Here is a 13,630-nt window from a genome sequence, read left to right as displayed (position 1 = left end):
CACCTCGCAATGTTTAAAGACGAATCTTCTTCACTTTGTCTGCACCTTTGTGTGTTCGATGGAGAGAGTCCCAAACTTCTTTGGATGTCTTGGAGGAGGCGATGATTTTGAACATGGCCTCATCAAGGCCTTGGTAGATTATGGACTTCACCTTCTTTCAATCGGCTCGCAAGGTCATTTTTTGAGCATTGGACATAGCTGCTTCAACTTCTTTTGATGGGCTTACTCTATACCCATCTTCAACGATGTCCATGACATCTTGATCATCTAGAAGGGCTCTCATTTGAATAGATCAGTTGTCATAATTCTCCCTGGTCAACTTTGGAATGACTGCTTGTTTAGTACCGTTAGCCGTTGGGTTTAATATATCAAAAATAGAGTGATGTGGTTAAATTTTGACAAATCTGATGCCACCAATATGTTCACAAGGTGGAAAAACTTTAGAAACCGATTTTGAGTTGCAAAGAACCGGTCTAAAAGTCACTGAACCAGCCAAAACTTCTTAACTAGTTTTTTTTTTTTTTTTTTTTAAAAGACGGTTCGACTTAATGGATAATAACGGCGTTAGTTGTTACCGTTGAGGCCACGTTGCGGATTCTGTGCGTGCCGCTTGTTAGTGGCTAGACGCTGTTCGGTCGGCCTGGTCGGGTCGTGCTCATGGGTCACAGGTTCGGGTTTCTTGTTGATGGACCGAGGCATAGATCGGGTTTCTGAAGCGGGTCGCAAATTGGGTTGTGGGTTGAATCTCACCAGCCAGGCGAGGAAGACACGTGTAGGCGCGTGAATTGCGTGACGTCGACGGTCAGTGTTCCTGTTGGCGCGTGAGGCACGTGTGACAGACGCTTTTTCGTCTGTTGGCGCGTGAAGGCGCGTGTAAGGGCTCTGGAACTCCATTTGAGACATGGTTTTCACCTTTGGAATCGTCTCGATGCAAATTTCACAATTGTATGCTCAATTTTGGATTATGGGTAACTTCAAATCTGGGAAGAAAATTGAATTTCTCCTCCGTTCGCCTCTATTTGTGAATTCCAGTGTACCTGGACGCTCTGATACCACTGATGGGTGGAGGGGCATTCAGTCACTGGTTGTAACTGAAATTCAGTGAGAATCAAGTGCACAATAAACACTATCAATTTATTTCAAAAACTGAATTACAGAGGATTCAAAATCACTCTCGCTTAGTGGCTATTCACCCTCTCTGTACCATATTATACATTACATACGCACACACCTACTTATAGCAAATTCTAAATCAAAATAATCAACAATGGTGGGCTGGTTGGTAAGGTTGGTGGTCGCTGATCTTTAATATCAACATAATTGAGCTGCCAATTGATGAAGTTGCTGCCGTCAAATTTTACTGTCACCATCCCACTGTTAAAGCTTACTTTTCAACAATTTGAAGGATGTTGTACTGCCTTCCATAGAAAGTCATATTGTAGCGCTTTAATCCTCGATGCTACAACTACATGGATTGACATGATGGGGATGTACCATGTGGGAGTATTGGAGAGCACGCTTTTAGTTAGTGTGAGTCTTCTGCTTGTAGAGAGATAGCTTTTTTTTTGGACTAATTTCATGTCAAACTCTGGTTATGAGGAAATTTAAATTTGTCCCTAATATGCACGAATTTAGTTTGATTAAAAATAAATAAGTAAATGTGATGAAGGACTCGGCCTTCCTTTATTGATGATACATACATAAAGTTTGGACATAGTATTATTACAGAGAAATGGAATCATCTGTGTGCAGACAGATTATTTATTTATATATGTTGTATTTGCATGCATGGCATAATTATTCATTCATAGAGAAGAAGAAGAAGAAGGCAAATTGGGCCCTCTCACTTGTAGTGTCTTTCTTCTTACTTTTTTTTATGTACGCTTCAGCGTCAAGCTACGAACAGATCCTTTCATATTCCTTCGTTTTCTTTCCCTCCACAACTTTTCAGCAAATCTACAAACCATATTTTTTTATTAGTTCAAAGACACACATGGAGAGATGTATGCAAGCATGTGCGTGTGTATGTATGTGTATTTTGTGTGTATAGGCTTTTTTTTTTTTCTAACACAAAGACTCCAGTTATTATCGCGCCACTTTGGACACTATGATACGACACTAAATTTGGAGAGTGAAAATCGCCGGCTCATTGACTTATGCGTGTGTGTGCACGCGCGAATTTTAGTGTATCTATTTAATTAGTTAATAAAATGAAAATATATAAGCTAGTTTCTTACTCTTGCATTGATTGTCTGTAAGTAGGATGATCATCACTCTTGTCAATTCCAATAGTGTCAGGATCTATTGCTGACATAGGCTTCTTCATTAGGTCTATTGCTGTTTTGCCTAGTTTGTGGAGGTTATCAAGTGAAGCCACATCCATGTCAATTAGCTCTTCATCCAATTCATATTCCTGCTTTAATTTCAATACCAATTATATTATATTAGTAGCACATATGCAACCACTGTCAATTATTATTATTATTATTATTATTATTATTATTATTATTATTATTATTATATTAAAATTCGAGAACTTTAGTTACCATCGCGCCACTTTTGATACTATGGTGTAATATCAAATCCGAAGAGTAAAAGCCGCACGCCTATTGATACACCCCTCGTAATTCATCGGAGTAAACTCTCAAGGGAAAATCGAACCCGTCACCTTAGGCTTACCAAAATCATAAGTCGCCCTTATCACTTTAATTACTATTACATGTTCTTTTGGTAATAACAGAGGGTTCGACTATAAATTGTTTGGCTATTTTCAAAACATTTATGATAATATGAAAAATGTTGTTTTTCACGGGATTGAGGGAGGCTTCATGAAAAGAATTATGATTTGTGCTCCCTCTTCTCTCTTGATATCACTTTGGCAATGGACCTACGGCATGACCAACCATGCAATATCTCTCTAGCTCGTGATGACACAGGCCCACGCGACAAGGCTCCAATCAGTGCAAGTGTATGGAACACACATACTTGCATTCATTACTGTTTTGACACATGGGCTTGAATCATCACGTGTTCCACACAGAGCATTTTCCATAGCATGACTCGTCCAATATATATTCTAAATATACTTAACCCACCTGGATGCGCAAATAGTTGTTGAAGCCACGAAAGATACGTGCCAAGTAGATATCCACCATGAAGCTCATGGAATCAAAGAGTATGTCAATGATGGGCGGTGTGAGACCTCTCCCTGCACCTGGCATTAACCAATTTAGAAAGCCACCATCGTAGGCAGGTTTCACTCTTTTGGCTTGTACTTCTTGCCGTGGTTGTCCTGTTCCTAAAGATAAAAGAAGACAGTTGCTGAAGTTCGCCACCTGCCCTCCATTTTTTGCTACTTCCCCAATTGCAATCAAGGCCTGTACAAATTATACGTTAGCTTAACTAGAACTATAAATTTTGGACATTTACGTCCCCAGTTATTATGGCAATGTTCATGCGTACGTGCATCCATGCATGCATGCAGGAGGTAAAGGGAATTTACGTACGGGATTGTTGGCGGCCGCCACCCCACCATCTGAGAATTCATAGGTCTTGTCATCAATATTGAAAGAATGAGCAGGAAAATAAATAGGGGCTGCGGTGGAGCTTAAAACTACATCCGCAAGGGGTAGCTTCTCTTGTCGTTCCATTACTACCTGCACCAGCAGTCACTACAAGATTAGCAATCATATATCAGTCTTGCTTCTATTTTTGAACTCTTGCAAAGTTGCCATCTAAAGGAGATACATTAAACACTGCATATTCAAAGTGTGTATTCAATTCTTGCAGCTATTTGTTGGAGGTTTTAAGGGAGAGAAACTGGTTTTGCTTTAACCAAGAGGAGTTAGACTCCCAAAAGCCTCTTTCTTTTTTTTTTTCTTTATTCTAAGAGATTAATTTTTTTGAGCTCGTTGTGGTCGAAGAATTTAAATCTTCTTTCTTTCCTTGTTTCTTTCTAATTTTGTTTGATTTTATTTGTCCTTTTATAGTGCTTAAATAATATTTTTACTTAAAAAAGCATCACATATCAGTATTGTATGAATAGATCGAGAATTATCTCTCTCCTTGGTTTGTGTCTTGCTTTCCCTTTTTTAACCTATGTTCAGGAGCAATCTTGAATTTGGTTTTGTATAGATTTGGATTAAATTTTGTCTAAATCTATCTAAATTCAAATATAAGATCCAAAATCCACGTTTCTAACGCAACATTAACAAATTAATAAATTCATTTGTCCTTCACACCATTCACACGCACCGGCACACACATATATTCAAATATACTTTAGATCATATAAAAGTTAAAGAATCGTGTATAAGAGATGTAAGATAAAATTAATGAAGAATTACCAACTCAGTGGAGAAGATGTGAGGCTGAAGCTTGTCCATGCTATAAGAGGGGATAAGGAGAGGCTTCACAGTCTGGGCTAGGGAAATATTTCCAGCTCTTTCATTCACGACTTTCTTAAGCTCTTCAGGATCATAAAAGGGTTTAGTCAACTTATCCCTTGCGTATGATACCACTCTTCTACCAAATTCTTTCAATCCATTCCAGAATGACGAGACTTCTGTCTTGCTACTGCTCTCATTCAAGAAGAAAAGGGGAAGATCGAACAAATTAAAACATACCTATACTAATTGCATGATATACATATGTTTAATAAAAATAATGCACATGCACATACATGCATACAAGATTACTTTATCTTTAGCAATATAATATATGCATATATTCCATTTTTTATCAAAACAATATGTGAGCAATTGAATTGATATGTTTCTTAAATGTCCATTTTTGGACCTTTTAATTCTTTGTTCGGCAATTTTAGAGTCCTCGCTGAAGATGCGTTGGCTATCTTTCAAATAGCAATCTATGATATCGAATGCAGTGTATCTGGGACGAGGAGGGTTGCTGTCGTCGGGAATTGTGAGCATGGACGCCACGATAGACCCTGTGCTTGTTCCTGCCACTACGTCAAAATAGTCTGCAATTCTTGCCTTTTGGCGACGACTCGCATCCTCAATAGATTGAGTAGAGCTTCTTGATTCGCTCTTTGTGTTTGATCCTACCTTCAACTCAAAGTATTCCTCTACCATCGACTCCCTAGGCATGCTATTGGCTACTGGCCCATTGTTCTTCTCAAGATACTGGCACACCAAAAATTAAGAAAACGAATTACTCATTTTCATTAATTTTAGAGTGAACAAATGACTTATTTATTAGTTGTTTAAGGTACTAAGGAATTAGTTTTATATTTTGTAGGGTCGAAGTCTATGTTAAAAACTTAATAAATTGTGGGGACTAGTGCTTGAATGAACTCATGGGAATCAAATGACACGATCGCTAATTAAGAAACATTTACTAATCAAGAGTTTTACTTCCATTCTAACCCAAATTCTATGAGAATTTATGAGGCGATACTTGGGAAGCATTACCTTCTGGTTCATGAAATTTGGGTTAGAATGGAATTGGAAACAAGAGTTTTCTTTCCATATTTGATGTTTACATAAGAAAAGAATCGCATTACAGTTAGAATGTTAATTCTCTCATTTAACCAAATGGTGATTTAACTTTTTAAAGGTTGGTACTACAACACCATTCATGGCTCTATTTTGAAAGATAATTATAAAGTTCACTAAATAATAAATATATAGAAAAGAAAAAAAAAAAAAAACACACGGCCTCTTAATAAAGACATTAACAACAATAACAATAACAACAACAACGGCAACAAGATTCATTGTAATAATTATATTTGTCCCATTGCTACAATTAGTAATATTTTTCGGCAAAAATATTATTTTTCCTTTTAAAATGGTAAGTTTACACTTTCACTCAATTTTGATAAGAAAAAGTAAGAAAATGACATTAATTTAATAAATTATGTTGAAAAAATTGGTTAGTTAATTATAGTATATTTTGAAAATTAAACATATGAGTGAATCGAATACCCAACAACTAAGCTGAGTCAATCAATTGACATAGCATGAAAATATAATTAAATTATCATTCTAAAAAATTTAAAATTATGAAAATTAAATAAAAGATACTAATAATTTAGGAAAAAAATGCTTACATAATAATGTTGTGACAAAGTATTTGCTATATAATTTTTAACAAGTAAAATATAGTTTAAAAAATTAACTCGAATCGGGTGGTTGGTCAAATTGTGGTTTGCTTTTTAGATCTGATTGAATGTCGTATTTAATAAAATAGAAACTCGAATAAAATTAGGAAACTTTATGCATTGTCTCAAACAATGGTCAAATAATTAATATAAAATTGATTTTTTATTCACTTAGTATTCATATTTTACACACAAAAGAACTAACATCTAATTTTATAATTTTAAATTGTAAAGAATGAATTCATAATTTTAGTTTATCTTTTTTTTTTCACACTATGTTTGATAAGTTACTTGAATTTAAAAATATTGAGTTATGTGTTTTTTATATGATGTGTTTTGCCGTTATTTTTATGAGAATTATATTTAATGAACATTTTATAGTACTACAATTACTAAGTATTTATTATGATTTAATAGTAATTTTATTTTTCACATATTTTTTTTAAAAAAAATTGAAATAATAATAGCTTTTTTGTTATATTTATGTCAACTGATTAATTAAAAGTGATTGGATAAGATAGACCAATTAATTTGATAATTAATTAGTTCTTTGAGTCGCTTATTTAACTTTCAAGATATTATGATCATCGTTTTAATTTAATTTACTAAACATGTGTTATTTTAAAGTATCATTTTATTATGACTGAAAATTATACTCCACTTATGTACTTAATTGTTGACTAATAGTCAACTAATGGAAGGTTCATTTTGTCAATAAAGCTAAACCTAAGGGGGTTTTTTAGTGGTTTTTTGAAAACACATAAATGAAGTATCATTTTTAGAAAACTCAACGAATGATGCTAGACTTTTTTAAAATAAAAATAAAATAAGGATGAATTGAAAATGGTTTTCTATTCTACTGAATGTAAATGATGAAAATTTGATTGCAATAGTCACTCTATATGACTTAAAGTGTAGTAATAGCATTCTAGTAATGATTATACTAACCATATAAATTTTTAGAGTTAAGAGGTGTTGGAATACTGCCTCAAGAATTGAACAGTTGGAACCGAAATCCAAAGCTACACAAGTTAAATTAGAAGAAGAGAAGATTAGTTAATTAGTTAGCCTGATTAGTTAGTTTCTTTATTCTTGATTCTTATATTTTAAAAATACAAACATATACTCTGTATTCAGATATGAAAAATAGAGAAGAATTTTCAGCTTATGTAAAATCTTCACATGGTATCAGAGCGCTTGCTTCAAGAAAAATCTGACGCTGATCAAGAGAAGCTGATAGATTCTACCTCGGCATTATTTTGGTATAAAATTGCAAAGCCTCAAGTGAATTGCTTTTATCTCTGGTCTTTACAAAGAAAATTTCTTTGTTCTGCAATTTTTTATATTTCTTGGAGAAATTCCATATATGACTTCTGCTGATAATTCTACCAGTTCTCAAACTTCTCATCGCATGATCAATCTTTCTGATGATTCATCCAGTCCATATTATTTACATCCAAGTGATAATCTTGGTGCATTACTGGTTTCTGAAATTTTTAATGGTGATAATTACATCGCATGGAGTCGATCAATCACCATTGCTCTAATAGTTAAAAATAAGGTAGCATTCATTGATGGCTTGATTCTTGCTCCTTCTATAAATCAGTGTTCTCTCCATACTGCATGACTGTGTGCAAACAATCTACTTCTTTCATGGTTAATGAATTCCATTTCCAAGGAAATAAGAAATAATCTTCTCTATGTTACATCTGCTGTTGATCTTTGGAATGAGCTGAAAACAAGATACTTACAAAGTGATGGTCCGAGAGTTTTTCATCTTGAAAAATCTCTTAGTTCTATTACTCAGGGTTCTTTATCAATTACTGAGTATTTTAATTCATTCAAATCATTATGGGATGAGTATGTTAACCACCGACCATTCCCTACATGTAGCTGTGGAAAAATGGCAACTTGTACCTGCAACCTGTTTGATTTTTTGCTAGTTAGACAGCAATCTGATTATGTGTTGAAATTTTTGATTGGTCTGAATGATTCGTATGCTCCAATTCGAAGCCAATTGCTTATGGTTTCATCATTACCAAGTATGGCCAAAGTATTTTCTTTACTACTTCAAGAGGAAAGTCAAAGACAACTAAATAATGTTGTCAGCAGTGAAACTCATGCTTTGATTGCTAAACAAAACATTCAGCATCTGGTTTTTTGAAATTCTCAAAGGATAAACAGAAGAGATTTTCTCCATACTGTACACACTATGGATACAATGGACATACAATAGAAAAATGTTTTCATCTTCATGGTTTTCCTCCTGGCTGGACTAGACCAAAAGGAAAAAGGAAATCACCCACTGCACATGCTGCCATGACAACTCTTAAGCTCTCTATTCACAGAGTAATGAGGATCCAAAGTTTTCTTTTACTTATGGGGAATTCAATAAATTGCTAGCACTTGCAAACTCTACTTCATCTCCAATATCTCATCAAACATCTTCTCCGGCTGTTAACATTGTTACTTCTCAATTTTCTGGTAACCCTTCGAATTTTTGTTATTCAGTTTCTTCATCTCTACAGAATGTACATTCATGGATTCTAGATACAGGTACAACAGATCACATGATATGTTCACCATCATTATATTCTTCTCCACCTACACCAATAAACACTTCCATAAATTTGCCAAATGGAAATTCTGTTCCAGCTTCACACATTGGCAGTATTTGCATTTCAAATATACTGTCTTTACATAATGTGTTATGTGTTCCCATTTTTTCATTCAATCTGTTGTATGTTTCTAAACTGACAAAACAATCTAACATTTGTGTTTCTTTCTTTAACTCATATTGCCTTCTACAGGACCAATTAACGAAGAAGATGATTGGGATTGCATTTGAAAAACATGGACTGTACCATTTATCTCAAGTTCCTTCAAAGGCTGCTACTCACAATCAAGCCAAGTTTCATTCTTCATCTTTGGCTTCAACCATTACCCAAAATCAATTAGATACCTGGCACTACAGACTTGGTCATGTTTCCAACTCAAGGTTACCTTATCTTAAACAGCTGGAGTCATCCATATCTTTTAATACCACACAAGTTTGTGATGTATGTCATTTAGCAAAACAAAGAAAACTCTCATTTCCTGTATCTCAGTCTAGTTCAAATAACAAGTTTGATTTGATCCATTGTGATATATGGGGACCATTCAATGTTTTTTCCTATTCTGGTTTCAAGTATTTTCTTACTATAGTTGATGATCATACTCGTTGTACTTGGGTATACATGCTCAAGACGAAATCTGAAGTTTCTTCTATCCTTTAAAATTTTTGCACAATGGTAGTAACCCAATTCAATGTTCCTGTTAAAATAGTGAGATCAGATAATGGTCCTGAATTTCTTTTAACTCAATTCTATAATGACCATGGCATTATACATCAAAGAAGTTGTGTGGAAACTCCACAACAAAATGGAGTTGTGGAAAGAAAACACCTACATTTATTAAACACTGCCAGGGCTTTACTATTTCAAGCAAATATGCCTTTAATTTTCTGGAGTGACTGTGTATTAACTACAGCTCACATCATAAACAGAATTCCAACTCCACTTCTTAACAACAAAACACCATTTGAAATGCTTTTTGATAAACCTCCTAATCTTTCTCATCTCAAAGTATTTGGTTGTCTTTGTTTTGCATCAACACTCACAACCCATAGACATAAATTTGATCCAAGATCTACCAAATGTTTATTCTTGGGTTATCCTTCTGACATAAAAGGTTACAAATTAATGGACCTTAATACCAATAAAGTTTTCATCTCAAGAAATGTAGTTTTTTCTGAAAATATTTTTCCTTTTAAGGTTTTTCCATCTAATCCTGAATTACATTCTTTCTTATTCCCTCCATCAGCTTCTACATCTAATTTTTTTTATTCTTGTAATCGAACTCCTCCATCCTCTCCACATTCAACCAAAAATCATCTAACATCTTTGAACAATGCTCCCATCCCAGATATTATTTCACCACAACTCATAAAATCTTCAAGAATTACACGACAGCCAAGCTATTTACAGGATTTTTACTGTGGTACAGCTTCCAAGGTTTCACTTGCAACCTCTTCATCTGATATTGCTAATTGTTTTTCTATATCCCATATCTGATTATCTTTCTGAAAAACAATTATCTCCTTCTCATAAAGCTTTTATAGTCTCCATTTCAACTTCTAAAGAACCCAAAACTTACAAATTGGCTGCTCAAATACCTGAATGGCAAGCTGCAATGCAAAATGAATTAAATGCCTTGGAATTAAATAAAACTTGGGAACTTGTAACTCTTCCTCAACATAAACAGACCATTGGTTGTAAGTGGGTATTTCGAATTGAGTATAAAGCAGATGGAACTATTGAAAGGTACAAAACTCGATTAGTAGCTAAAGGTTACACTCAACAAGAAGGGTTAGATTACTTCAACACTTTTTCTCCTGTAGCAAAAATAACTTCTATTCGGTTATTACTTGCTATAGCTACTATTAAAAATTGGCATCTTCACCAGTTGGATATTAACAATGCATTCTTACATGGTGACTTGAATGAAGAAGTTTACGTGGACCTGTCTCCTGGTTTGGTTGTCAAAGGAGAAAATAAAGTTTGTAACTTTTAAAGAGTTTATATGGTTTGAAGCAAGCACCTAGGCAGTGGTTTGCTAAATTATCCACAGCATTGCTTGCTTATGGCTTTACTCAAGGTACTTCTGATTGTTCTTTGTTTATCAAGAAGTCTACATCATCTTTCATAGCTTTATTAGTCCATGTAGATGATATTCTTTTGGCCAGTGATAGTTTAAATGAAATTCAGTTGCTTAAATATTTTCTCCATGACAAGTTTACAATTAAAGACTTGGGGGAACTCAAATACTTTCTCGGTTTGGAAATAGCAAAAAGTAGAACTGGTATATCTGTTTGTCAAAGGAAATTTATTCTGGATACACTTGAACAAGCTGGAGTTCTTGGTGCTAAACCAGTGGCTTTTCCCATGGATTCCAATTTAAAACTTACTGCTACAGATGCTGATTCCTATGAGGATCCTTCAGCTTATAGAAGATTAATTGGGAAATTGTTATATTTAACCTTAACTCAACCTGATCTTGCTTTTTCAGTTCAGGTTCTAAGTCAATTTTTAGATAAACCAGTTGTTAGTCATTTTAATGCAGCCATAAGAGTTCTCAAGTATTTAAAGGCAACTCCTGGTCAAGGGTTATTCTTCCCAACTTCTTCAACACTGCAGCTAAAGGCTTTCTCTGACAATGATTGGGCAGGATGTATTGACACTCGAAGGAGTGTCACTGGTTTTGCTGTTTTCTTGGGTGATTCCCTAATTTCGTGGAAGAGTAAAAAGCAGGCTACTATCAGCAGGTCTTCAGCTGAAGCAGAATACAGGGCTCTTGCTTCAACAGCTTGTGAACTTCAATGGATTTTGTATGCACTACATGATTTATATATTATTCATCAGCAGCCAGCCTTGGTTTATATTGATAGTGAATCAGCTTTGTCTATCGCTACTAATCCTGTTCAACATGAGAGAACCAAGCATATAGAGATTGATTGCCATCTCATTCGTGAAAAACTCCAACAAAATATCATAAAGCTGTTTCATGTTCCTTCAAGATTACAGCTTGCTGACATTTTTACAAAGCCTCTCAGCTCACTTCCTTTTCATCATAATCTTCGCAAGATGAACATTCACAACATACATGCTCATCTTGAAGGAGGGTGTTGGAATATTGCCTTAAGAATTAAATAGTTGGAACTGAAATCCAAAGCAACACAAGTTAAATTAGAAGAAGAAAAGATTAGTTAATTAGTTAGCCTGATTAGTTAGTTTCTTTATTCTTGATTCTTGTATTATATAAATACAAACATATACTCTATACTCAGATATGAAAAATAGAGAAGAATTTTCAGCTTATGTAAAATCTTCACAAAAGGGATCAAGTGGGTTTGCTAATTAGTGATAAGGGCGACTTGTAACTTTGGTAACCCCAAAATAACGGATTCAACTCCCCCTTGACAATTTGACCCGATGAATTGCTAGAGATGAATCAATAGATTAGCGGCTTTCACCCCCTACCCCGAGTTTGGTATCGCACCATAATGTCCAAAGTGACGCAATCGTGGCTAGAGTTCACAGGTTATGAAAAAAATAAAAGGGGATCATGCCCAAACCCAGCCACTCTACCACACTCGATTTTTAAATTTACTTTTTTTTTTTTTTACTCATTATCGTGACAACTAAAAAATCGTACTATCAGAAGTCTATAGCAAATTAAGGGAGCAAATAAGCATTAATTAATTTATCTAATTAATAAATATTAACAAAAAATGATAAATTAATTATAGATTAAGAGATTGACAAAAGAAGTAATTAACATGCAAGCAGACACATATACATACCTGGAGCTCTTCCTCAAGAAATGCAAGAATAATTGCGGGGATGATACCTCTTACGCCACCACCGTCTATGCTAAGTATGCACACCATCTTATTTGGATCATAATTAGCAGAAGGATTAACATTAACTTCACTGTGATCTCGACTAATCATGGACTGAGCAGTACTTTCCTTTCTTATTGATGAGGTTTGTAGGGGTGGCATCTTAATTAACAAGTGTGAAGAGATTAATTAACTAATTAACTATGTGAACTTGGATATGGAAGGATGATTGTCCCTTAATGCAGCATTGATGTCTATTTATAGTGACGTGGAAGGTGGGGGAATATTTGTTAATTACAAGTAAGGGATCAGGCCAGTGGGATTGGACAGGAAAAGGGCTTTAAAAAAAAAAAAAAAATCAAACAAACGAACAAAGCTTTTTCCTTACAAAGCAACGAATCATGTGCTTAAACGTTTTGCACGAGATGGATGGCCATGGATGACCATGCACGCATGGGGCGTACGGGTATGCATGGCGGCAAAACATTTTATCACGTACAGCTACCTATGATTAAATTGTTTGAATTTAATATATGCTAATATTTCCAATAACTGTACATATATATTATTATGGCTCAAAAATATATATACCATTAAAACACAATATTAATAAAATAATAAAAATGATCATTAAGTTAATATCAATATAAAAGTGTTTTTCTATAAAATTCTTGATTCCATGTTTAATTCCTAAGAAAGATTTTATCTTAATGAATGCTCAGCGACCATTGTGGTTAAGTCGGTCTTATCAAAATAAAATTTCATAAGATAAACAGAATACACACTATTTGTACACGTAAATAAATACATATATATAAAATAGTGTTTTAAAAAACATAATTTGTGATAGTGTTTTGAAAAACATAATTTGTGGAAATACATAGTAAGATAATAATAATATATGTATCATATATGGAGCCCAAAAGACTATGTGGAACCCACATGAGTTCCGAAGTCGTGTGAGATTTACATGAGTTCCGAAATTATGTAGGGCTCATAAAACTGTATAAGAACTATTGGAGTTACGTATGATTCACTTTGGTTTCGAAGTTGTGCGGGGCCCACAA

At 34.3% G+C, this 13,630-nt stretch overlaps 1 protein-coding gene across 1 annotated transcript; it reads right to left on the bottom strand.

The window, feature by feature from the left end:
• Nucleotides 1-1,630: 1,630 nt before the first annotated feature.
• On the bottom strand, nucleotides 1,631-12,794 carry LOC131154817 (patatin-like protein 2). Its single transcript, XM_058107583.1, has 7 exons — nucleotides 12,525-12,794; nucleotides 4,798-5,144; nucleotides 4,347-4,575; nucleotides 3,507-3,656; nucleotides 3,096-3,377; nucleotides 2,238-2,413; nucleotides 1,631-1,956 (listed from the first exon to the last, which is right to left on the bottom strand). The coding sequence occupies exons 1-7, from the start codon at nucleotides 12,723-12,725 to the stop codon at nucleotides 1,875-1,877; spliced, it is 1,467 nt and encodes a 488-aa protein (XP_057963566.1). The 5' UTR covers nucleotides 12,726-12,794; the 3' UTR covers nucleotides 1,631-1,874.
• Between the last annotated feature and the right edge of the window lie 836 nt (nucleotides 12,795-13,630).

This window comes from Malania oleifera, chromosome 5, assembly GCF_029873635.1.
Source record: "Malania oleifera isolate guangnan ecotype guangnan chromosome 5, ASM2987363v1, whole genome shotgun sequence".
NCBI lineage: Eukaryota > Viridiplantae > Streptophyta > Magnoliopsida > Santalales > Ximeniaceae > Malania > Malania oleifera.
This window is presented reverse-complemented; position numbering and strand designations above follow the sequence as displayed.